The 27175-nt window shown below is 39.8% G+C and overlaps 1 protein-coding gene across 1 annotated transcript in view; it reads right to left on the reverse strand.

Moving 5' to 3' along the window:
- The window catches only part of LOC116985511 (nodal modulator 1-like), a 95749-nt gene that overhangs the window by 21844 nt on the left and 46730 nt on the right, over positions 1-27175 (reverse strand). Inside the window, exons 15-22 of the mRNA XM_033040272.1 lie at positions 27029-27165; positions 26495-26582; positions 15896-15959; positions 15707-15802; positions 11152-11361; positions 9453-9535; positions 7187-7343; positions 746-872 (exon numbers count right to left, since the gene is read on the reverse strand). Coding sequence (XP_032896163.1) covers positions 746-872; positions 7187-7343; positions 9453-9535; positions 11152-11361; positions 15707-15802; positions 15896-15959; positions 26495-26582; positions 27029-27165 — 962 coding nt within the window. The remainder of the gene's footprint in view (positions 1-745; positions 873-7186; positions 7344-9452; positions 9536-11151; positions 11362-15706; positions 15803-15895; positions 15960-26494; positions 26583-27028; positions 27166-27175) is intronic.

Genomic DNA, 27175 nt, shown 5'->3' on the forward strand with positions numbered 1-27175 from the left:
CTGTGGCAAAGAATTCCCCAGATTCACCACCCTCTGACTAAAGAAATTCCTCCTCATCTCCTTCCTAAAAGAACGTCCTTTAATTCTGAGGCTATGACCCCAATCATGGACTCTCCCACGAGTGGAAGCATCCTCTCCACATCCACTCTATACAAACCTTTCCCTATTCTGTACGTTTCAATGAGGTTTAAGGATAAGGGGGAAATCTTTTAGGACCGAGATGAGAAAAACATTTTTCACACAGAGAGTGGTGAATCTCTGGAATTCTCTGCCACAGAAGGTAGTTGAGGCCAGTTAATTGGCTATATTTAAGAGGGTGTTAGATGTGGCCCTTGTGGCTAAAGGGATCAGGGGGTATGGAGAGAAGGCAGGTACAGGATACTGAGTTGGATGATCAGCCATGATCATATTGAATGGCGGTGCAGGCTCGAAGGGCCGAATGGCCTACTCCTGCACCTAATTTCTATGTTTCTATGTCCCCCCTGATTCTTCTAAACTCCAGCGAGTACAGGCTCAGTTCCATCAAACACTTTTGTAATGAAAAGCGTAAAATATGACGATTGTCAGTTAATATGGTCCATTACATTTAACTCTCTAAGAAGCCATGTGCCATGCAACCATATTTATTGGTGCAAATGCCAAAACACATTGATCAGCAGCTTCCATAAAGTTCATTACAAACTAAAAAGACACAAATATCAAAGTACTCCATTAATTATTTCACAGTAATTCATATTTATCATACCTCAAAAGTTATTCCTGCTAGTGCAAATGCTTTAAAATCACCAACTGTTCCATCTATTGCGGTCAGTACAAAACCCTCCTTTTGAGCCGATATGGAATACGCCTGGTCTCTGTGTAATGGTCCAACCCTTGAAAATTTCACCAAAAAAAAGATTATACTACTCGTGTCCCTTCAAGTGCCTTAATACAAATGAAATATTCCTGTTCAAAGAAGGAGATGGATAGAAACTCAACACAAGCCAGCCTATCTAGTTTTTGGGAAAAGCTGGGAATTCATTATTAAGCAGCAGGACATTTGTAGAATCAAGTACATTCAACCAAATACAGTCAATATGTTATTAGAAAGAGTAATCACCTTTGACAAATACATTTTTTGAAGATGCAATATGCTGGATATGGCCAGTAGATTAAAAGTTGTGTACTTTTAAGTTCCAAGAGGGGTTTAACATTTTTTTTTAATGCCACATAAAAGGTAACCACATAAAAGTAAAAGTTCCTGGCACTGGGTAATATTAAGCGTGGCAGACATTTAGCTAGCTAGCAAGTAAAGTGAAGAAAGATAAGCGGTCATTTTCAGTTAAGAAAGATGTACCTGATGTGGTACCACAAGGCTCAGTACTAAGGGTGAGCTATATACAATTTATATCAATGACTTTTATAAAGATAAAGCAAAAACAGTGGAATGGCAGAAAATCTGAAAAAAAAACAAAGCACTGGAAAGGTTAGCAGCATCTATGGAGAGAGTAAGTGTTAATGATTATTCTAGTATTTTAGTAAGTTATGTTACAAAATAAGGAATAAACCAACGTGTGATGACACAATGTCTGCAAAAAGATATAGACAAAGCAAGTGGACAAAAATTTGGCAGACGTAGGGCAATATTCTGATGAAAATAATAGATACGCGGAGTATAGTTAAATTGGTGAGACACCACAGAATGCTTCTTTGTGGAATGATTTCAATAGCATATAGAAACAGCATGTAATTAAGAAGATAAATCGGATGGAGAACAAAAGCGGGAAAGTCTTGCTCTAACTGTAGAAGCTGCTAGTGAGATACCAGGAATAGGTGTCAACTGCTCTACATCGGTGAGACCACGCGTAGGCTTGGCGATCGCTTCGCCCAACACCTCCGCTCAGTTCGCAATAACCAACCTAATCTCCCGGTGGCTCAGCACTTCAACTCCCCCTCCCATTCCGAATCCGACCTTTCTGTCCTGGGCCTCCTCCATGGCCAGAGTGAGTCCCACCGCAAATTGGAGGAGCAGCACCTCATATTTTGCTTGGGTAGTTTACACCCCAGTGGTATGAACATTAACTTCTCCAATTTCAGGTAGTCCTTGTTTTCTCCCTCTTTCCCCTCCCCAACTCTCCCACAGCCCCCTGTCTCTGCCTCTTCCTTTCTTCTTCCCGCCTCCCCCCACCCCCCCCCCCCCCACCCCCACATCAGTCTGAAGAACGGTCTTGATCCGAAACGTCACCTATTTTTTCGCTCCATAGATGCTGTGTCACCCGCTGAATTTCTCCAGCATTTTTGTCTATCTTCAATTTTTCCAGCATCTGCAGTTCTTTCTTAAACACCAGGAATACTTAATAAGGAGACCATCATTTTGGTCTCCTTATTTAAGAAAGATACACTTATGTTGGAGGCAGTTTTCAATCTTATGAGGAAAAATTAAGCGGTTTAAGTTTATGCAAGTTTAGGATTAGGAGAACTGAGAAGTAGTTTTTCTGAAACATGCAAGATTCCAAGAGGGGTTGACATGATAATTGTTTGCTGAGAGGATATTAGAGAGAATGTACAACATAGAACAGTACCGCACAGGAATGGGTCCTTCGAGCCACAATGTTTGTGCTGAACATGATGCCTAATTGAACAGATCTCATCTGCCTGTACATGATCCATATCCCTCTATTCCATGTGCTTCCATATGCCTATCTAAAAGTCTCTTAAACATCACTAACATATTTACCTCTATTTATCCTAGCCATGCCTCTGTTAATTTTATCTACCTCTATCAAGTCTCCCCTCAATCTCTGACATTCCAGAGAAAACAATCTGGGTGTATCCAAAGTGTTCAAGAAGGAACTGCAGATGCTGGAAAATCGAAGGTACACAAAAATGCTGGAGAAATTCAGCGGGTGCAGCAGCATCTATGGAGCGAAGGAGATGGGTAACGTTTCAGGCCGAAACCCTTCTTCAGACTGAAGAAGGGTTTCGGCCCGAAACGTTACCTATCTCCTTCGCTCCATAGATGCTGCTGCACCCGCTGAGTTTCTCCAGCATTTTTGTGTACCTTGGGTGTATCCAACCTCTCCCCGTCGATGAAATCCTCTAATCCAGGCAGAGTTCTAGTAAACCTCCTCTGCCACCACATCTTTTCTTTAATGGGGTGACCGATGTTTGGGAGTTCAGAACCAGGGGCCATAGTTTAAGAATAAGGGGTAAGCCATTTAGAACGGAGATGAGGAGAGTTCTTCACAGAGAGTTGCGAGTCTGTGGAATTCTCTGCCTCAGAGGGAGGTGGAGGCCGGTTCTCTGGATACTTTCAAGAGAGAGCTAGATAGGGCTCTTAAAGAGTGGAGTCAGGGGATATGGAGAGAAGGCAGGAACAGGGTATTGATTGTGGATGATCAGCCATGATCACATTGAATGGTAGTGCTGACTTGAAGGGCCTAATGGCCTACTCCTGCACCTATTATCTATTGACCAGAACTGCATGCAATACTCCAAATGCGGCCTAAACAAAGTCCTACAGAGTTGTATTATGTCTTCCTGACTCTTATATTCAATCACATAGCAATGAAGGCAAGCATACCATTTGCCTTCTTTACCACCCTCTCTACTTGTACTGCCACCTTTAGTAAGCTATGAATTTGGAATCCAAGATCCCTCTGCACATCAATGCTATTAAGAGTTTTGTCATTAACGGTATAGTCTTTCCTTACGTTCTACCTCCAAAGGTTCACCATCTCACACTTGCTCGGGTTACGCTCGATCGGCTGTTTTTGCTGCCCACTTATGCTGTTTACCTATATCCTATTATATATTATGACAGCATTCCTCACCATCTGCAACTCCTCCAGTTTTGGTGTCTTCTGCAAACTCACTCACCATCCTATCTACATTTACACCCAGGTCATTTAAATATATATCTCAAACAGCAGAGGTCCCAGCTCAGATCTCTGTGAAATTCCACTAGTCGCAGACCTTCAGTCAGAATAGATAGCTTCCACCACAACCCACGTTCTTTTATGAATAAGAGGGTTCTGAGTCCATACGACCAAATCATCACGAATCCCTTGCATCTTAATCTTCTGGATCAGCCCAACATGAGGGACCTTATCAATAGCCTTACTACAATCTATGCATACAGCGTCCACCGATCCTACCTTCAACAGTCTAGTTTCAACAATCCCCTCAGTCTGAAGGGTCTCAACCCAAAACGTCACCTATTATTTCCAGAGAAGCTACCTGGCCTGCTGAGTTACTCCAGCATTTTGCCTCAATCTCCTTTGTCACCTCCTCAAAAAACTCAATCAAGTTAATGAGACACGATTTGCCGCATACAAAGATGTACTGGCTATCCCTAATTAGTCCATTCTCTTCCAAATGGAAGTAAATCCTATCTCAAAGTATTCTGTCCAATAGTTTCCCTACTACAGACGTGAGGCTCACAGGCCTATAATTCCCTGGACTCTCTACCCCCTTTCCTAAACAACGAACACTGGTCACTCTGCAGTCCTCTGGGACCTCCCCAGTGGCTAGAGAAAAAACAAAGATCCTCATCAATGCATTGTTTCAAATAACCAATAATGGCCTATTTAATGAGATTTCTTCTCTATGGTCTCATTTGATGAGCTGTGGAGGCTGCATCATTGAATATACGCATAGCCAAGATGGACAGTTTTTTGTTCTATAAGGACTATGGGTTATGATGAATGGGCAAGAGAGCGGAGATGGAGCCAGGATCACGTCAGCCACAATTTTATTAGAGTTTGGGGGCTACAAAGACTAATGAGGAAGGGCATCTAAGGATGGAAATTATCCTGTTTAAACACAAGGCAACTATTTTGACATTCACAACTGAAAATAATTCTTATTATAAATAACTTGCTAGTTAATTTGCAGCTGTGACCAAGTCATGCTTTTGTTTGAAGTCATGAGGAGATGCTTTGGAAAAGTCTTATGGATATGGTAGGGAAGGATGTATGGGGACAACTGAATGGATGATCTTCATTTTAATAACCAACTCTTCACATTTGCTGTAGAAGGCAAGGTCGATAGACAGCAGAGGAAGTTTAAGGAGATGACTGATAATTAAGAAAGAATTGCATTGCACAAAAATGTATAAGACAAAACGATAACCAGGTTGGGATCTCAAGAATCAGGGCTTATTTAATTTTTAACACTACTTTGCAGCAGTCTAAACTGACATAGAGAAACACGACTTACAGAAATTCAAATAATAATAGAACAGGCACTTTCACAAGTACAATTTTATTTTATCTCACTGCTTACAATTTTGAACTGAAATAGAATTAGAATTCTGCTCTAGCCAAAGATCAACACTGCCCCCTTCTGGCTTCCTTCGTCTTTATGAAAAGCCGAGAATCCAAAGACCATAAAGCAACTTAACCATATAACCATATAACAATTACAGCACGGAAACAGGCCATCTCGGCCCTACAAGTCCGTGCCGAACAACTTTTTTCCCTTAGTCCCACCTGCCTGCACTCATACCATAACCCTCCATTCCCTTCTCATCCATATGCCTATCCAATTTATTTTTAAATGATACCAACGAACCTGCCTCCACCACTTCCACTGTAAGCTCATTCCACACCGCTACCACTCTCTGAGTAAAGAAGTTCCCCCTCATGTTACCCCTAAACTTCTGTCCCTTAATTCTGAAGTTATGTCCTCTTGTTTGAATCTTCCCTATTCTCAAAGGGAAAAGCTGATCCACATCAACTCTGTCTATCCCTCTCATCATTTTAAAGACGTCTATCAAGTGCACCCTTAACCTTCTGCGCTCCAGAGAATAAAGACCTAACTTATTCAACCTTTCTCTGTAACTTAGTTGTTGAAACCCAGGCAACATTCTAGTAAATCTCCTCTGTACTCTCTCTAGGATATCACTGGGATATCATAATGTCCAACCAGTTTTTTTTAATAACTCTAATATCTATTCAAAATCGTTACCTAACATAGAACCTATAACAGTACATCACTGGAACGGGCCCTTCGGGCAAAATGATGCCGAACATGATGCCAAGTTAAACTGATCTCATCTGTTTATACATGATCCGTATCCCTCTATTCCCTGCACTTCCATGCACCTATCTAAAAGTTTAAACACTACTTTCGTAACAGCCTCCACCACTACCCCCAGCAACCCCCCCCCCCCCGTGGGATAAAATAAAATTGTACTTGTGAAAGTGCCTGTTCTATTATTATTTGAATTTCTGTTTAGACTGTGCTGCAAAGTTGTGTTAAAAATTAAATAAGCCCTGATTCTTGAGATCGCCCAGATACAGTCTAATAAAAGTACTATGGAGCTGCATCATGACTCTTATATTCAATGCCCATAGCAATGAAGGCAATCATACCATATGCCTTCTTTACCACCCAATTCACTTGTGCTACTGCCTTCAGCGAGCTATGGACTTGGACTCCAAGATCCCTTTGCACAACAATACTGTTATGGGTCTTGCCATTAACATTATACTTTTCGCTTACATTCAACCACCCAAAATGCAACATCTCCTAAACTGCTGTGTCCTTTTAATGCCGACCACATTGTCCGCTACTCCTCCAATTTTAGTGTCGTTAACAAACTTACTCAGCGACCCATTACATTTATGTCCTGATATCATATAACAATATTCAACAAGGTGTAAAGTGTACGGGTCTGAATAATTCTGGGTGCAGCAGATGCAATCCAATCTATTTCAGTGTTTTACACTGTAAACTATGCAGCACTTACAGTCGTGATCCCAACATTTGTACAACTCAAGTTTCTCTTTAGGTCTATATTACTAAATGAAATAAAGGGAATTCTACCCTACTGTAGCACAGTTTAGTTTTGAAATACAGTACAGAAACAGGCCCTTCGGCCTACCGGGTCCACACCGACCAGCGATCCCCGCACATTAACACTATCCTATACACACTCGGGGCAATTTACACTTATACCTAGCCTATTAACATAGAAACCTGCACGTCTTTGGAGTGTTGGAGGGAACTGAAGATCTCTTGAGAAAACCCACGCGGTCACGGGAAGAACGTATAATTTCCGTACAGACAGCACCCATTGTTGGGATCGAACCCGGGTTTCTGGCGCTGCAAGCACTGTAAGGCAACAATTTCTACCGCTGCACCACCTAATACAATTTTATTACATTTACTACATTCGCCTCCATTAGATTTTTCAGATTACCTGTATGACCCATCTTCATCAGTAAACATAGTGATAAGTGGTACTGAGCTTTTCTCAGCGATGATTATCTCAACACCTTCCAATGGTGGGTGAACTAGTCCTTCCAGAAATAGGCCAGCTTTTCCCTGAATCTCGATTAACCTTCCCGGGCAAGTTTCTGCAACAAAATATTATCCATTAATTGGTAGCACCAGATTAAAAATGCTTCAAGCAAAGTTCTTAAATATTCTTAGGCTTTTTATTATTGAAAGTATTAACCAAATGAATACAAAATATATTTTTCATACTTATAGCTGAATGCAATGCATATTTGTTTTAAGAAAGCCAACAACCCATTCACTTACCTCATCAAGATAATTAAAAACCTAGCAGAATGAAATATTACATGATAATATTAGGAAAAAAACATTCAGGGCAACCTACTGTTAGAATAAGTCTGTTAAAAATTCTGATAGAGAACCATGGAGGAGTCAAGCACTCCATGCAGTTGGAATATTAAAAAAATGAAAGGTCAAAATGATTAACAAAAAAAACAATACACACTTCGAATATTTTTCAATGCTTCACCTTGAAATACTTCATTTAATCAGACCAATATGTATGCAGCGTTATAATCCACTACAGGTTATTATAATAGCTGATCATTAATATGTGAGGCAGTTCTTTTCTAGTAATAAAGCAAAAAGGACGAAGACATTTTTAATAATTTAAAATGTGGAAAAATTGTGTTGTCATGACAGCAAACCTGAGAGTGTAAATTGCCCAAACTACAGCAATAATTTTTGGACACACATCAACAGTTGTAAATATGATTTTCTTATAAGGAAAATTATTTTTTAACAGAAAATGTAAATTCTTTTCTTAAGTCACTGACAAGTCGACGTACCATCTCAAAAATGTTGTTTGACTATTGTTTATTTGTACAGCATGAAAAAATAATGTCAGAAGTGAAAGAATAATAGCAATTTGAAATTTCAATTAATTAGTTTTAGCATTTAGTTTTAGAGATAGAGCGTGGAAATATGTCCTTCAGCCCAACGAGTCCATGCCGACCAATGATCACCCGTACACTGGTTCTATTCTACACCCTAGAAACAATTTACAGATGCCAATTAACCTACAAATCCGCACGTTTTTAGGACATTGGAGGAAACCAGAGCACACAGAGAAAACCCACACGGTCGCAGGGAGTACAGACGGAGCCCGTAGTCAAGATCGAACTCTGTGCTCCGGCTCCAGAGCAGCAACTTTACCGCTGCACCACTGTGCAACCCTCAATTCTTACTTTTAAGCCTTTCTTGCACTAAAAATAAATGTTTCAGGTACTAAAAATAAATGTTTCAGGTCATGTTCCTCATAATTTCCTCAGCATTTAAAATTTGAGCCATTTTTCCGATTATAACATTACATGCCTTGAATGTTATCTCAAGTATTACAATAGTTATCATTCAAAATACCATTATTCTAACGAAGTTTATTCTAAAAAGTGCATGCAAGTCCACCCGCATTTATGTTTATTGTGTTGGTTTATTACATTTGAAATATGTGACTCTGAACTTTTGTGAAATAAAAACTAATGTTCGCATTATTGCCCAAATTTTAGATAGATGGTAAAGTAGAACAGTAAAATCAGTTTGTTAGTTGATTACAAATAGGCACATTAATTTAAATCTGATGTATAAATCTATAAGCCTATAAAGACAAAATGGTTAGACAGCTAACTAGAATTACATTACAATTCTGCATCTGACTCAGAGGCGCTGTTCGATATCCTAATTGTAAATCTTTCCAATTGATCTCTAAATGTCTGATGACTCCCTTTAATAGTCAGATTAAAACATGTTTAAACAGTTCAACTATTAAATGCTTTACATCTTCACCTTAAAAATCTCAGATTTCTTTTAACAGTTTGCTTTATTGCCTTCCTCTGTCAATCTAGGAGTGACCAATTGTTGGCCAAAGAGATTTGGTGATCTTCTAACAATTATTATTCTACAATCTGCCACCCACCATCATACACATCTCCTGTGGCAGGACATTCCTGTGACAACAGTTACCCACATACTTATTTTTAAATCACAATTCAATGATATCAAGCGCACTGCAGCGATATGACCATGCCAGATTTTTCAGATTATAGACCTGCATGTTTTACCAGGAAGATGTAAAAGATAGTGAGGATTGAAATAATTGAGCACAAAATGTTTATAAAATGCAATTTTTCGCTATCTTTATTGTTTAATTTTCAAGCTAGGTAAAATATTACCTCCAGTAATAACTGCTTCCACTGATGGAGGGTAAAAGAGAAGTTCCTTTGATGAAGGTGTGACTGTAATCTTTTCTCCAGCTCTATAAGAAAATCCAAATGATTGTAAGATTATAGATGGCTCTGCTGACAAAAATATTATTATCCATAGTGTCCACAATTATATGGAAGCTTTGTGGTAGAACAGACTATAAAATGTAAATGCCAAACAAAAGAGAATCATAAAAATAATCTTTACAGAAAAAGGAACATGGATATCTTTCTTTAAATGCATGATCTAATTTTGAGTTTGATGGTAAAGTATTGTTTAAAAACAGTTCAAAACAGGATACTTATGATCAATCCACACCACGTGATCTAGAAATAAATTGGGTAGATACTCAATTAACATGAAACTAAAGGAATGTCATACAAATCCATCTGATTCAGAAGTCTTTCAAGGAAGGGGAACTGCCAGCCATGCCTGATCTGGTCTGAAGAAACAGAACTTCACTTATATCCTTTAATGTTGAGGCACTAATTTATATAACCATATAACAATTACAGCACAGAAACAGGCCATCTCGGCCCTTCTAGTCCGTGCCGAACACTTATTCTCCCCTAGTCCCATCTACCTGCACTCAGACCATAACCCTACATTTCTTTCCCGTCCATATACCTATCCAATTTATTTTTAAATGATAAAATCGAACCTGCCTCCACCACTTCCACTGGAAGCTCATTCCACACAACTACCACTCTCCGAGTAAAGTTCCCCCTCATGATACCCCTAAACTTCTGTCCCTTAATTCTCAAATCATGTCCTCTTGTTTGAATCATCCCTACTCTCAATGGAAAAAGCTTATCCACGTCAACTCTGTCTATCCCTCTCATCATTTTAAAGACCTCTATCGTCTCCCCTTAACCTTCTGCGCTCCAAAGAATAAAGACCTAACTTGTTTAACCTTTCTCTGTAACTTAGTTGCTGAAACCCAGGCAACATTCTAGTAAATCTCCTCTGTACTCTCTCTATTTAGATTATGATTTTTTAAAACTATATTTACACATTCAATACTCACTTACTGAAAATATTTAAAAGAAACACTTCACTAGGTTTTCAAAATTCATCATCAAAGCTTCAAAGAACAAAGCTGATAATAAGAAAATTCCATATCAAATTAGATAAATATATAACAAAATACTTTAAAGTTAAAACACTGCATATTCGGAAATATGCTTTGCTTTTGCTTTGAAAGCAATCCAGATGGCATTTTTTTTTCCTATTTCTGGAATAAATCTGAAGAAGCAATTTATTTTACATAGACAAGATTGTTTCTCCCAGACAACTTAATAGAATCGATTGCAATAAATGGAAGACATCCAAAGATTCTGACTAAAATCCGATAAGATGTTTAACTTAATAAATTGACAAAATAGTGCTCATAAATCATAGTTAAGCATCCTACTTCTGCTAGAGAGCGATGCGTTAATGCTTGCAGTACATACAATGGACATGATTTCCAAGTCATTTATATTCATCTTCTCAAAATGAAATCCCAGCAAGATGATTTTTTTCAAAACAAATTTTCACATTTTTAATGCAAAATAAGAAGTGCGTTTCTTTTTTCTCCTTTTCTAATATTTGACAGTGCTGTGTACAAATCAACAACAAAAAAACACTAAATGTAATTATGGATTATTAATCTCGATTAAAGCCTACCTTGCCCAATAGGAGAATTCATAAACAAATGGTCCCTCGAGCTCCTCCACAATTTCCTGAGCCGGAGGCTCTCTCTCTACTTCCTTTTGGGCCTTCTTTTCCCGCTCAAATCTCCGGGCTTCTATTTCTGCCAACTGTTGTTCCTGTCGCAGTTCCTGATTTGACTTCAAAGGTCCCAAGACTAAAGCAGGTTCACTGTCAATGGAAGATCTGGGCAGGGGAGGAAAGAAGAACAGCAGAGAAGCAGGCAAAAATTATGAGCATAAAGAATTATTTAAAAGAAATGTTGTATTTACTGAATCAGAGTAGGTTTACTGAAGATATATCACCAAATATTCTAAATTTAGCGGAGACTCGATGATCTAAGGAATCACTCACTCATCAATACTTAAATGGTAATCATAATCAAGAATACATCCTTTCAGTCAAGTGGATACATTCTGCATCCTCTTAACCAACAAAGGTTACAAATTGCCAAACAGATATAATTTTAAATATTTCTAAGCCATAAATCTGGTACACATTGCATTCTTCAAATATCATAACCTGTCGATTTTTTTTCAAACAATATTAACCAATCTGAAGAAGGGTCTCGACCCGAAACATCGCCTACTCCTTGTCTCCGTAGATGCTGCCTCACGCGCTGAGTTTCTCCAGCATTTTTTGTCTACTTGTATATATCCAGCATTTGTTTTCATTTCCAATGCATTATTTTAAGAAAAAGCCTTAGTCACTCATTAGATCAACGGCAATATCAAAATCGAGCAGACAGGGTAATATGGTTGTTGAGTTACCAGACTAAAATCTGGAGAATAGGACATCCTGGAGGATTCATCTGCTGTGGCCATATGGATAGAACTCAAAAATAAGAAAGGTGGGTCGAACTATAAGCTTTCCAATTGCCGGAAGGAGATAGAGGAACAGATATGTAGACAGATTACTAATAAAATGCCAAAACAACAGGGTTGTTTTAGTGTGTGACTTTTAGCTTTCCCAATATTGACTGAGACTAGCTCAGTGCCAAAGGCTTAGACAGGGCAGCATCTGTTAGGTGTATCCAACAAGGTTTCCTCAAACAGTATGTGCTTTGTTTAAATTGAGAAGGGAACATACTGTACCTTATGTTGGGAAACAAGCCAGACCCTGTGACCCAGTCAGTGGAAGAGCATTTTGCTGATCACAACTCCGCAAATTTTTAAGATTATTTTGACCGTGGGATAAGGTCCCTTGACCCTGACCTTGCAGGAAGGTGTTAAATTGGTGTAAGACAAATTACAACGGGAGAATAAATTGTGAGCAGTTGCTATTGGGCAAAGCCACATCTGACATGTGGAAATGTTTAAGAAGGAACTGCAGATGCTGGAAAATCCTTCTTTCCTTCGCTCCATAGATGCTGCCTCACCCACTGAGTTTCTCCAGTATTTTTGTCTACCTCTGACATGTGGAAATTGTTTAAAGGCAGTTCCCGTAAGGGTGGCAAAGTAAGAAAACCTCAGCTGATTAAAGAGGCTGTAAATTTGGTCAAAAATAAAAAGGATGTTTATGCAAGGTTTAAGTATTTGAAATCAGACAGGCCGTGTGAGGAATATAAAGCGTTGAAGAAAAAACACATGCAGGCAATTGGAAGGGACAAATGGGATCACAAAATGGCTGTGGTAAATCAGATTAAAGAAAACTCCAAAGCTTTTTATATCTACATTAAAAACAAAAGGGTAATCTAGGAGAAGGTCGGACTGCTCAAGGATGAAGAAAGGAATTTGTGCATGGAGTCAGGGAATGTAGGCGCGGTACTAAACAAGTACTTTGCTTAAGTATTCTCCAAAGAGAAGGACATGGAGGTCAGTGAGGTCAATGTGGACAATACTAAAATGCTAGGACAGTTTGTGATTAAGAAAGTTATTGATATAGAGGCAAAAGGAGGAGATTGCACGAGCCTTGACAAAGATTTTTTCATTGTCTCAGGCCACTAACGAGGTCCCGGAGGACTGGAAAATAACTAATGTTCTTCCTAGGTTTAAGGGAATTAAGAGAGAATCCAAGGAATTATAGGCCAGTAAACCTCACGTCAGTGGTAGGAAAGCTATTGGAGAGGATTCTTAGAGGTAGGATTTGCTCCCATTTGGAAGAGAATGAGTTAAATAGGGACAGTCAGCTTGCCTTTGTACATAGCAGGACACGTCTTACTAACCTAATCACGTTTTTTGATAAGATGATGAAGGTGATCGATGAGGATAGGACAGTAGATGTTGTTGGTATGGATTTTAGTAAGGGAATTGATAAAGTCCCCATTGGTAGGCTGATCCAAAAGATTAATATGTAGAAATTAACAGTGACTTGGACTGAGAACTATTTTACGGAATGAAGAGTTGGTGTGGTGGAAGGATGATAGTATGGAGGTCTGTGACCAGTGGAGCTCAGCAGGTATCTGTGTTGAGACCTCTGTTGTTTAGTAAATTTAGATGGATGGGTTATTAAGTTTGAGAATGATACCAAGATTGCTGGTGTCATCTGCAATGGTGTAGTAGAATCAGACGGTAACTTAGCTTATGGATCAGGAGCATAACAGAGGAGAAACGTTTCCTGAGTTACACGCTTTCAATCTTCTATACCTTCTGCTGGAAGGGAGCAGGGAGGAACAAACAGCAGTGGATCGAGGCTGGCTGGGAAGTTGAAGTTAATGTGCACCATCCGAAGCACTTCATGATGAAGCTCTTCCTCTCTCACCTTAAACCAGAGCTGCCAGGTTTTGTCAGAGCATTTCAGTATTCTAATACCTGAAAATCAGTATTTTGCTGAGGAAATCAGTATTTTTACGCTGTACCATTTTGCTGACAAAAATTTTATTTTTTAATGTGCAGTCATACCCAAAAAAGAGTACAAGAAAGCATAACTTTGCTACCAATTGACATGTCTTCTACGCACCTTACTTGACAGTGCATTCATTACCATCTCTTTGTATACTGCTATTTGAACAGCTGCTTCCTGCTTTTCGCACCAGATGATGATGTACAAGCCATTTTGGAAGCCGAGCAAGCGATAAAAGGATCCATTGAGAATAAAGAGAGATATTAGAAATAAAGTCGCGAAAACGATCCAACACAGAAAGACCACATCCACCAATTATCTACTACCTCTAACAATACTATAATCCTCCCTCCTATGTGGTTTTATACCTATATTCAGTCCCTTCACGCCTCATCTCCTTACTCCCCTCTCTCCTTCTCCCTCTCTCCCTCCCCTCTCCCTCTCTCCACCCCTCCCTCTCTCCCATTGAGCCCACCCACCATTCTGTAAAATCAGGGCCAATCCCAATGAAACTGCAATCCCACTGGGGACCTGTCACCACTAGCCTTATCCAGAATTCTACCACTGCCCGAAAAATAATCAAAGGCTCAACTTCCACTGAGAAAGATAATTCCAAAGACTCATTGATATATGAGAATTTTCCTGAACAGTCTATGACCCATAGCGCTATGTGTAAAGCCCATAGCGCTCCAGCTGGTACCGCTATTTTTAGAACCATTGCGCTGTAGCCGACAGCTCTTCATTTCAATTCCCACGCGTTAAACTGGCAGCGCTCTGTTTAAACCTGGAGCGGGACAGGCAGCCTGGAGATAAGGAATGGGTGATGTTTCTGGTGGAGACCCTTCTTCAGACTGAACTGAACTCCGTATTTAAAATCTGTATTTAACACCACAAAACACTACATCCGTATTCTAATTGCATTTCCGTACAAAATACGGAAAATCAGTACTACTTAGCAGCTCTGCTAAACCCAGGTCCTCTGGTTTTCAAATTTCCCCATCCTTGGAAAAGATTCACCCTATCAATTGCCCTCATGATTTTATTCTTCTCTTTAAATCACTCCTCGGTCTCCTGCACTGCAAGGAATAAAGTTCTAGCTTACTCATCTTCCTATAGCACAGGCCTTCAAGTCCTGACAACATCCTCATAAATAATTCTCTGCATTCTTTAAAACATAATGACATTTGCCTAGAACAGGCTGATCAAAACTGAACACAATACTCCAAATGTAACGTCTTGTACAAATGTAACATAATGTCCCAAGTTCTGTACTCAATTCCTTAACTGATGAAGGCCAGGAGCTAAGAGCTTTCTTCACCTGTGACGCCTCTTTCAATATCAATTTGTGGGCTTTACTGATAAGGCTCATCACTGGCAGTCTACCTGTGAAGACTTTGAGAGTCATTTTTTGATAATACTATAGACCAATTGATGACTATATGCAGAGAATTCAAATATTCTAGGCAAGCAACATTTGATAACACATTTTCGTTATACATTTTTTGGTCAATATGTATGTATGTTCATGATGTTAGCAGAACAAAAATACACACAAATTTGGCAGATATGAGAAAAGATTAAAATAACACAAATCACTGAACACCAAGCAATAACATTGCCCACAATGTAACGACAGGGTCGTAAAATCCTCCAAAAATGTTTTACTTTTCCCAATGAAAGAAAATATATTTTCTAACACAAAACTAGAACAGCAAATGATTGAATAAGATTTGACTTTGGCTACTCTTACCTGATGGTGACTGTGACATCCATTAATTTATCTGTCACAACAGCTCCCAGGGCATGATGTCGAGTCGCTGTTAAGGTTAAAATGGTCGGTGCCGCTCTGATAAATAAATAGTAGAGTATTACTCTTGAGAATTAATGACAAAGCCTAAATAAATTGGTTTTGCATTAGGAAAGAAGGTTGAATACATACGTGTCATAGATGTAGAATTCTTGTTCAAATTGATGGCATGAACGAGGGGTTACCTTATATACACCTGGAATCAAGATTTTTAAAATCAAATTAAAAATTTCTCCTTCTCAATGACACTTTATTTAATAACAATAGGAAGCCTATTCCATACAACATCCAATATTCATCACGCTGATAATTGTTATAACAGAATAATTACCAGACTAATGATATCACAAGTTGCAGATAGACACAAAACGCTGGAGTAGCTCAGTGGGACAGGCAGCATCTCTGGAGAGAAGGAATGGGTGACGTTTCTGGTTGAGAACCTCCCTCAGACCGAAACCTGACCTGAAACGTCACCCATTCCTTCTCTCTATCCGCTGAGTTACTCCAGCATTCTGTATCTATCTTCAGTGTAAACCAGCATCTGCAGTTCCTTCCTACACATCTCACAAGTTGTAGAATGGGGAGGGAAAGGTCATGGGGAAAACTGATCCAGACTGGGTAGTTCCTGAAGACCTGTGACACCTTCAAAGAAAGAAATTAGTTTCCGTGAATTGGGCAGAAATTGGGAACATAACTAACCAACCACAAGCTTGGTAGTTATTTTTATTGGCTACTTACATTAATATTTTATCAAACAATGAAAAATCCACATTTTATGCTGTTCCCATCTGCATTTATGCAAGACGAATTGCAGCACAAAAGATTGTGGGCCAAATTGTTTCCTCTCTTGCCTCTAAAGTTAAAGTTTGCTTTTGCATACTTCTGAAACATTGTTTCAACAGAGGTTCCCATCCAATCCATTCTAAATGCTGCACTAATGGATGATTTATTTCAATTAAAATATTCAGAGGAACCTCTGTAAGATGAGCAACAAAGATCCTTTTGCAATTCTCAAAGAACAGAGGCACCTTTTCCCCAGTATCATGGTAAAATATTTATTTCTCAAATGATATAATAATACATCAACTCATCATTAACTCATTGCAAATGTTAATTGCAATGCAATTTTCTACTTTCCCTTTTCTACTAATGCTTTATCTGTATAAACATGGCCGCATAAATAATATCAATGGTTTTTCCTCATATAATTTATTGGTTGTAATATGGTTGTTATGGCCTGATAAACAAACAGATGCTAGAAATGAGTGTTGTTTGTTTTCAAAGTTGATGTTGCATTCATATTTGTAAAGTAGAATGATAGACACTGTCATTTGCAGAGACAGTTATATTCCAGTGATATGCACTCATGCCAAACTTATTATTACGATGTATGGATATTACTGTTGAGTAAAGATAACAGGCATGAGAGAGGAGCTGGCTAATGTTGATTAGAAGGGGACCTCAGCAGGAATGACAGTGAAGGAGTAATGGAAGGATTTTCTGGGAATAATTCTAAAGATGCCGGATCTTTGCATCCCATAGAGGACAAATGGGTGAATTAGGCCACTGTGGCTGACAAAGGAAGTCAAAGATACTAAAGCAAAATAGAAGGCATATAACATGGCCAAGACTAGTGGGAATCTGGATGATTGGGGAGCTTTTAAAAATCAACAGAAGGCAACTAAAAAAGCAATGAGAGGAGAAAAGATGAAATATGAATGTAGACTAACCAATATTATAAAAGAGGATACCAAAGTTTTTACAGATATGTAAAGAGTAAAAGAGAGGCAATTGTGGGATCAAAGAAATAGCAGATGAACTGAGTACTTTTTTTTGCGCCAGTCTTCACAGTGGAAGACACCACCAATGTACCAAAAATTCAAGTGCCAGGGGGCAGAAGTGAATGCAGTTGCTGTTACTGAGGACAAGGTGCTTGGGAAGCTGGAAGGTCTGAAGGTGGATATCACTAGACCTGCTGGATACACTCCAGGGTTCTGAACGAGCTAACTGTAGAGATTGTGGAGGCATTAGTGGAGATCTTTCAAGAATCACTAGAATCAGGAATGGTTCCAGAGGATTGGAAAATCACAAATGTGACTCCACTATTTAATAAAGGAATGAGACAAATTAATGGAAATTATAAGACTGTTAGTCTGACCTCTGTGGTTGGAAACATTTTAGAGTCCATTATTAAGGATGAGGTTTCAGGTTCCATGGCAGTGCATGATAAAATAGGTCAAAGTCAACTAGATTTTGCTAAGGGGAGATATTGCTCGACAAATCCATTTTTTGAGGAGGTAACAAGCAGAATAGTCAAGGGAGAATCAGTGGATGTTGTTTACTTGGGCTTTCAGAAGGCCTTTGATAAGGTGCCGCATTTGAGGCTGCTAAACAAGATTGGAGCTCATGGTATTAGAGACATGGTACTACACTGGATGTAAGATTGGCTGCTTGGCAGAAAGAGTGGAAATAAATGGGGACTTTTCTGGTTGGCTGCTGGTGACTAGTGATATTCCGGAGGGGTCGATGTTGGGTCCGCTACTTTTCACCTTATATGCCAAAATGGATGACGGATTTGATGGCTTTGTGATCAAGTTTGCAAATGATGCGAAGAGAGGTGAAGGGCAGGTAGTGTTAAGAAAGCAGGGAAGCTGCAGAAGGAATTGGTTAGGTAGGAAGAGCAGGCAAAGAGGTGGTAAATGGAATACAGTGTGACAAAATGTATGATCATGCATTTTGGTAGAAGGAATAAAGGTGTAGATCACTTTCTAAATGGAGAGTAGATTCATAAATGAGAGGCTTAAAGGGACTTGGGAGTGCTGGTGCAGGATTCCCACATTTGGAATATTGTGTGTAGTTTTGGGCCCAATACATGAGAAAATATGTGCTAGCTTCGGAGAGGGACCAGAGGAAGTTTACGAGAATAATCCCAGGGATGATTGAGTTAACGTATGTTGAGCTTTTAATGACACTGGGCCTGTACTTGCTGGAGTTTAGAAGGATGAGGGAGGATCTCATTTAAACCTACCTGATAATGAAAGGGCCAAATAGAATGCACGTGTAAAGGATGTTTCCAGTAATGGGAGATTCCAGAACCTGAGGGCGCAGCCTCAGAATAAAAGGATGTTCCTTCAAAATAGAGATGACCCAGAGAGTGGTGAATCTGTGGAATTCATTGCCACAGATGGCTGTGGAGGCCAAGACTTTGGGTATTTTAAAGGCAATGATTGACAGGTTCGTGATTAGGAAGGGCATCAAAGGTTACGGGGAGAAGGCAGGAGAATGGGGTTGAGAGGGTAAAATAGATCAACCATGATTGATGGTCTGAACGGCCCAATTCTGTTCCTATGTCTTATGGTCTAATTCCTTAGAAAATGCAATATACGTTACCTGCAATTACTGTCACATGATTGAAAGGACACAGAATATTTCCTTTAAACCAGATATATTGATAGATTATGGCCGTCATAAAAAAACCCAACAAACAATACTCAAATAATTGTTCATCCGAAGTTAATATATTTTTTTTTATTGTCATTTATTGTCATTTGAGCCCCAGTGAGACTCAAACGAAATTTTGTTTCCACAGCCATACAAACAAAGACAATGTCCTACAGACATACACACAATTAAGTTCACACAAACATGGGTTCACTGTGATGGAAGGCAAAAGTCTTTTCTCTCCCCTGCTCTCCATGTCTCTCCCGATGTCCAAGCCCCAGGCGGGTGATGATAAGTCCCACGGCCATTTTAGGCCGTGCGGGGCGATTTACGGCCCCGCTCCCGGTCTGAAAGTACAAGGTCGGAGCCCCAGCGTGCGATGGTGAGTCCCACGGCCATGAAGCCGTGCCGGGTGATGTACTTCCCCGCTCCAGGTCGTTCCAACCCCGCGACACGGGCTGGAGAAGTCGCGTTGCGGGAGCTCCGGGAAGCGGTCTCTCTCTCTCCCCCCGGACCCGCGAGCTCCCGTTGTCTCAGTCCACCGGACCTGCGGCTGCGTTGCTGGAGCCTCCGAGCCCCAGGAGTCGAGTCGCAGCAGCGAGTCACCACCGCTCCCCACGCTCCGAGGCCGGCCAGCCCCACGATGGTGAGTAGTCCGCAGCTCCACAGCTCCGCAGTCTCCCGAGCCCCCGGGTCGTTCAGGCTGGAGGCCGCTCCACGGTGCTAGGCCCCAACGACAACGGAGACCCGACAGGGAAAAGGTCGGGTCTCCCGTACAGGGAAGAGATTTTAAACGGTTTCCCCCTCCCCCCCCCACATATACACATTTAAAACCAAGCTTAAAAAAACACAAACACTACATTTAACTAGACAAAAATAAAAAAAAGACAGACAGGCTGTAGGTGCCGCTGCAACGAGTCGCGCCGCCACCAGGAAATATAATATGAATATATTATATTTTTTAATCTTTTCAGTCATACAGAACTGAAATTCAGAGAGACAGATTTCACTTTTGCAAAGTAGATTGAATGGTTTACTTTGTTTGCCTTGGCTTCCCTAATAAAGTATGCCCTCAAAGCAGGTAAACATGCACTGAACTGGAACAATTTTGCAGAGAAGTCAATGGGTTACCTTATAAATGTATTGTGCATGAGGCAACACCAACTTCAATTATACATTTAGAAGATTGGAAATTTGATTGAGAGGTTGATATTAAGTTGGACAATGAAAAGCAACAAAGAGTGGAAACCTTTGTTAAAGGTGCGTAGCCCCATTTCTTTCAAGAAGATTAATTCAAGTTTAATAAATTGTTGAAGTGTCTTAACACAATTGGCAATTTCTTTTTGAATACCCCTTCAATATTAATCACACATTTTGAGGTTCATTGCAACTTTTGTCATCACTATGTTTCAGGACGTAGTATAACCACCAAAGCTCTAGCTTTTCTACGCATTAGGTTTCTTTTATGTATTCTGCTCAGACGCACTGTAGTTCTAAAGATTCATATTTCTTGTGAAGAATATGACCAGCCATAAGTTATAATAGCACAGTTGCAGAGGATTCTAGAGCTCAGAGAGCAGTCACAAATATGAGTTCTGCTTAATATGTTGCCTCAGTACTACGCCTCCAGTGTTATTTTTATATACACTGATTTAGACTTGTAAGGCCATGCTAAAAATCTGCAGAGAATACAAAAATGAACTGTGTTGTTGCCAATAAAAGAAGCCTTAGACTGAAGGAGGATATAGATGTTCTGGTCAATTGAGGTAGAGGCAACATGGCAAGGGAATGTAAGCAAAATGGCAAGATAATACAGAGCCCTCCATAATGTTTGGGTCAAAGACCCATGATTTATTTATTTGCCTCTGTACTTCACAATCTGAGATTTGTAATAGAAAAAAATCACATGTGGTTAAAGTGCACACTGTCAGATTTTAATAAAGGCCATTTTTATACATTTTGGTTTCACCATGTAGAAATCTCAGCAGTGTTTGTACATAGCCCCCCCCATTTCAGGGCACCAAAATGTTTGGGACACAGCAATGTCATGTAAATGAAAGTAGTCACGTTTAGTATTTTGTTGCATATTTTTTGCCTACAATGACTGTTTGAAGTTTACATTTCATGAACATGACCAGTTGCTGGGTACCTTCTCTGGTGATGCTCTGCCAGGCCTGTACTGCAGCCATCTTTAGCCTATGCTTGTTTTGGGGGCTTGTCCCCTTCAGTGTTCTCTTCAGCCCTTAAAAAGCATGCTCAATTGGGTTCAGATCTGGCGATAGACTTGGCTACCCAATAATTGACAATTTTTTAGCTTTGATCTTTACAGGGCTATAATTGCTCAGGTGTATTTAATTGCCTCCAAGATCTTTTCTAGAACTGTGGTTGCTCTTTTAAGTACTTATTGGCAAACTGTAACCCGGCCATCCTATTTTTGCGGCTAACCAGTGGTTTGCATCTTGTTGTGTAGCCTCTGCATTTCTGTTCATGAAGTCTTCTGCGGACAGAGGTAATTGACAAACCCACACCTGATTCCTGAAGAGTGTTTCTGATTTGTCGGACAGGTGTTTGGGGATTTTTCTTTATTATAGGGAGAATTCTTCTGTCATCAGCTGTGGAGGTCTTCCTTGGCCTGCCAGTCCCTTTGCGATTAGTAAGTTCTTAATGATGTTCCAAACAGTTGATTTTGGTAAGCCTAAGGTTTGGCTAATGTCTCTAACAGCATTATTATTGTTTCTCAGTCTCATAATGGCTTTGTTTGACTTTCATTGGCACAACTTTGGTCCTCATGTTGATAAACAGCAATAAAGGTTTCCAAAGGTGATGGAAAGACTGGAGGAAAGACGAGGTGCTGAAGAGAGCGCTCTTAAACCTGCATTAAGGTGGCAATTAAACATACCTGAGCAATTATAAACACCTGTGAAGCCATGTGTCCCAAACATTATGGTGCCCTGAAATGGGGGGGGGGGGGGGGGGGGGGGGGGGGGGGACGGACTATGCATAAACAGCTGTATTTTCTACATGGTGAAACCAAAAAGTATAAAAATACCCTTTAATAGAATCTGACAATGTGCACTTTAACACATGTGATTTTTTTCTATTACAAATCTCAAATTGTGGAGTACAGAGGCAAATAAATAAATGATGGGTCTTTGTCCCAAACATTATGGAGGACTCCGTAAATGGTTTGGATGCACAAAGTGATGTTAGAGTAAGAGTAGATATCCAAAAATCCTCATACATAACAAGATAACCCAATAATATGATTAAAAAGTCAGATAAGAACCTTTTCGATATTATTCAAGGCTTTGAATAAACTGCAGAGTTTTTGCTCCAACACAAACTGGAGTTTGAGCAATGTAACTTTACAGGAAAGATGTGATTGCACTAGACAAGAGGATTTATGAGGTTGTTCCAGGAATGGAAAATTGTAGCCATAAAGAAAAATTGCAAAGCTCCGACTGATTCTTTAGAATATAAATTACCAAGGAGGAGATTTAAAGGAGGAGTATTAAATGACCAGGCACCTAGATAGAGTAAATAGGAAGAACTTACTTCCCTTAGCAAACAACACAAAACTGTTTAAAGTAAACAAAAATACACAAAATGTTTGAGTAACTCAGCAAATCCGCAGCATCTCTGGAGGACATGAATCGGCTTTGGTTCGGGACCCATTTTCAGACATTGCAAAAGAGTCCCGACCTGAAACATCACATATCCATGTCCTCCAGTGATGCTGCCTGATCCGCTGAGTTAGTCCAGCACCATGTCCAAAATACATAGGGGCAGAATTGGACCATACGGCCCAGCTCCACTGTCCGCTCTGCTCCGCCATTTGATCATGGCTGATCTCACTTTCCCCCTCAACCCCATTCTCCTGCCTTCTCTCCATAACCTTTGATGCCCTTACTAATGAAGAATATATCAATCTCCAAATTAACAATGCGCTATCACATGGCCTCCACAGATGAATTCCACAGATGAGCCACCCTCTGGCTAAAGAGATTCCACCTCATCTCCATTTTGAAGGTATCTCATTTTATTCTGACACTGCGCCCTCTGGTCCTAAACTCTCCCATTGGTGGAAACATCCTTACCACATACACTTTTTCTAAGCCTTTCATTAGTTTTCAATGAAATTCACTCATCCTTCTATACACCAGCAAGTACAAGCCTAGAGCCATCAAACGCTCCTCATATGTTAATCCAAGCATCCCTGGTAGAATACTCGTAAACCTTCTCTGGACCCTCTCCAATGCCATCCCATCCTTCCTCAGATATGGGGCCCAAAACTGTCCACCATACTCCAAATGAGGTTGGACCAGTGCCTTACAAAGCCTCAGCATTACATTTGTGTTTTTTAATATTCTAGCCCTCTGGAAATGAATGGGAACATTGCATTTGCCTTCCTTACTACCAACACACGGTACAAATTAACATTTTAGTTTGGTTTAGTTTATTGCCACGAATACTAAGGTATAGTGAAAAAGCTTATTTGTTGCGTGCTATCCAGTCAGCGGAAAAACTATACATGATTCCAATCAAGCCGTCCACAGCTTACAGATACAGGATGAAGGGAATAACGTTTAATGCGAGATAAAGTTCAGCAAGGTCCAATTAAAGATAGTCCAAGGGTTTCGAATGAGGTAGACGGTAGGTCAGGACCACTCTGTAGTTGGTAATAGGATGCTTCAGTTGCCTGATAACAGCTGGGAAGAAATTGTCCCGGAATCTGAAGGTGTGTGCCAATTCACTGGATGTTTTCAAGAGAGCTAGATTTAGCTCTTAGGGCTAAAGGAATCAAGGGTTATGGGAAAAAAGCAGGAACGGGTATATAATTTTAGACGATCAGCCATGATCATATTGAAGGGCCGAATGGCTTGTGAAACAGCGAGATTTAGGCCTACACCTGCACCTATTTTCTCTGTTTCTATGTAATGTAGGATAGAGTTTTCTAATATTGCAGTTCATAATTAGCTTACATAGAGAGAAGAGCATCCGGGGTGAGACTTGTCATTGATTTTTGGAATCCTGAACCAGCACTCGAGTCCTCTTGTATCTCCAATTTCTGAATCCTATCCCCATTTTGAAAATAGTCTACGCTTTCATTCCTTCTGCCACTGTGCATGGCCGTGCACTTTGCTAGGCTGTATTTCATTTGCTATTACTTTGCCCATTCTCCAAACCTGTCCAAGTCCTTCTGCAGACTACCTCCTTCCTCAACACTATCTGCCCCTCCACCTATTTTCATCTCATCCGTAAACTTGGCCACAAAGCCATTAATTCCTTGTCTTTTTTTTGTAAATCAGCATGGCAATTCCTTGGATTGACATGAAATGCTGGAGTAAGTGGGTCAGGCAGCATCTCTGGATAAAATGGATACATGACTTTTATGGTCGTGACCCTTCTTCCATCTGATTGTAGTGGAGGGCAACTGGAAATGAGAAAAAAAATAGACAAATCGGGGCCAACAACAGATGACTTCAGGCAAGGAGGTTCCCTAATAGGCTGATTGTTGGTTAGAGACGGTGTGAGCCCAAGAGGGATACATTGCTGCGACTGTTGAACTGGTTAACGGACTTTTCCCCACAGATGCTGCCTGACCCACTGAGTTACTCCAGCAGTTTTCATCTATCTTTGGTAAAAAACAGCATCTGCAATTATTTTTTATTACAATTTCTTGTGTCTCCATTGATTTAAAGTAATTGGTAGAAGAATTATGGAGGAGGCAATGAAAATAAAAAATCTCCCAGAGGATGGTTGAAGTCTCAATTACACTGCCGACAGGGTGGTGGACCACACACCTTTGTTATATTTAGAATTACTAATATGATTACTTGAAAAGCTGTGAGCTGCTGGGTTAGGGACTTGGTGCTGCAAAACGATATTTGGCAGGTAACACACAGAGCCAATTGCCTCCTTCTGTATTGTAAATTTTCTATGATTCTATAAAATATGGGCAGACGTAAAAAGAAAATCACAGCATGGAATTTGAAAGCAAAACATCAAGCATATTAAGATGAGAACTGGGAATAATATACTCAGGAAACATAAATGTTTCCAAAGCTAATTATGAACAGCAATATTAGAAAACTCTATCTACATTACATAATCTTGTCCATGGCCCATCTCACAGGTGGTACTTCCAGGCAGTATTTTTGTGATTCCCAACAATCACAGCAAGTCTTCTGTCATGTGATCACTTAATTTCCCAACAATGCACCCTTAGCCTAACGTCTATACTGTTCTTTAATAAGTTGACCACATGCACCAGCTTCCAGGCATGTTGTCTCATGTTTTTGCAAAGTACTAGTTAAGAATTTCCTCAACTAGTCATTATTTTTGATTTCCATCAAAAACTCTGTACCATTAACTGCCAATTAACTGGCAATACATAAAGGCAGTTTTACGACCGGCGCAAGATGCATCACCAACATCAACGATTCCAATTACTCCCACTGATATTGAAACCTTAAATACCATAGATTAAAACAGAGTGCTGGAGTAACTCAGCGGAACAGGCAGCATCTCTGGATAGAAGGAATGGGTGACGTTTCGGGTCAAGATCCTTCTTAATCCGAAGCGTCACCCATTTCTATCCAGAGATGCTACCTGTTCCGCTGAGTTACTCTGGAATTTTGTTTCTATCTTCAGTGTAAACTAGCATCTGCAATTCCTTCCTACACCTTAAATACCATACATTGGTTTATTTTGGATACAATTTCTTCAACACATCCTTTACATCCCAAGATTTACATATAACTATTATACAATGTTCTGATGCCCATATCGATGCAAGCTAAGCTTCATATTTATTTCAAATTATATTTTCTAACCTACATTAGCTCTGGCACCTAAATGGATCTACTTTAATAGTCTTAACCAATTTTTATGTCCTCTTGTGCTTCTTTTCCACAACAACCAATGTTGCCCTGCCCCAATACACAACCCCAACCACCACAACTTTCCCCACTCCAACTACAATCTTCAACCAATTGGCTCTATGCTGTCTTGAAAACCTTCTCCTGTTCTACAATACTTCCCAATGTTAAAGGCTACTCAATATATCTCACTCAAACTAAGCTTTGTGGTTTCACCTAATAATGATTCAACAGTTATTTGTTGACTACCTTCTGCAAAGTACTTTGGCATATACTCCTATCTTAGAGTACAAGACAAATACACATTGCTTTGCAATAGTTTCAGTAGAATCTCCATAGGAATCGGAAATTGAAAAGGAAAGATTTAAAATCAGTTTCAAGTCAAGGAATAACAACAGAGGTTTCATACCTGGTTTAGATAGACAAAATCTGTTCACTCCTTTTGTAAGGTTATAAACACCGACATTATCTGGGCCACTTCCATCTTGGTAAAATTCCTAAAAAATAGACGGAAAAAAGGCAACTTTAAGCACGAGATAAATATAATGTGCAAAGTCTGATATCAGTGCTAACATTGAGGAAAATTCAAGCAATGCAACAACCTGAAATGATCAGCTTACTCGTTTTAGCTCTCAATAAATAAATATTAACATTTCACAAAAGATGCATAAAAACATCTCTAGATGCTCAACTATTGTAGATGCAGAGATGTTCTTTCCTTTGGCTGAGTGCCTACAAAGGAAAGGAAGGGGGGGGGGGGGGGGGGTGCATCCAGGACACAGATGAGATGCAATTTCTTGAGTGCTAAATCTTTGGCTTTTCCATAAAAGAATACCGTGGAGGCTCAGATCCACGTAAGAGATCCACAGATTTTTAGTTATTAAGAGAATCAAGGGACTTTGTGGTATAAGAAACTGGTACTGAGGTAAAGGATTCCACTTACCAACGTTATTGCATGTGAGAGCGCACATCGAAGCATATAGCCTGTTTGTCTAAACTCTGTGCCAGTTAAATCTTGATCAACAACATCAAGCTCCAGAGAGCGATTTTTCCAGCACCATTCTTCATGAACAATATTCACTGCAAAAAA

This window comes from Amblyraja radiata, chromosome 22 (assembly GCF_010909765.2).
Source record: "Amblyraja radiata isolate CabotCenter1 chromosome 22, sAmbRad1.1.pri, whole genome shotgun sequence".
Taxonomy (NCBI): domain Eukaryota; kingdom Metazoa; phylum Chordata; class Chondrichthyes; order Rajiformes; family Rajidae; genus Amblyraja; species Amblyraja radiata.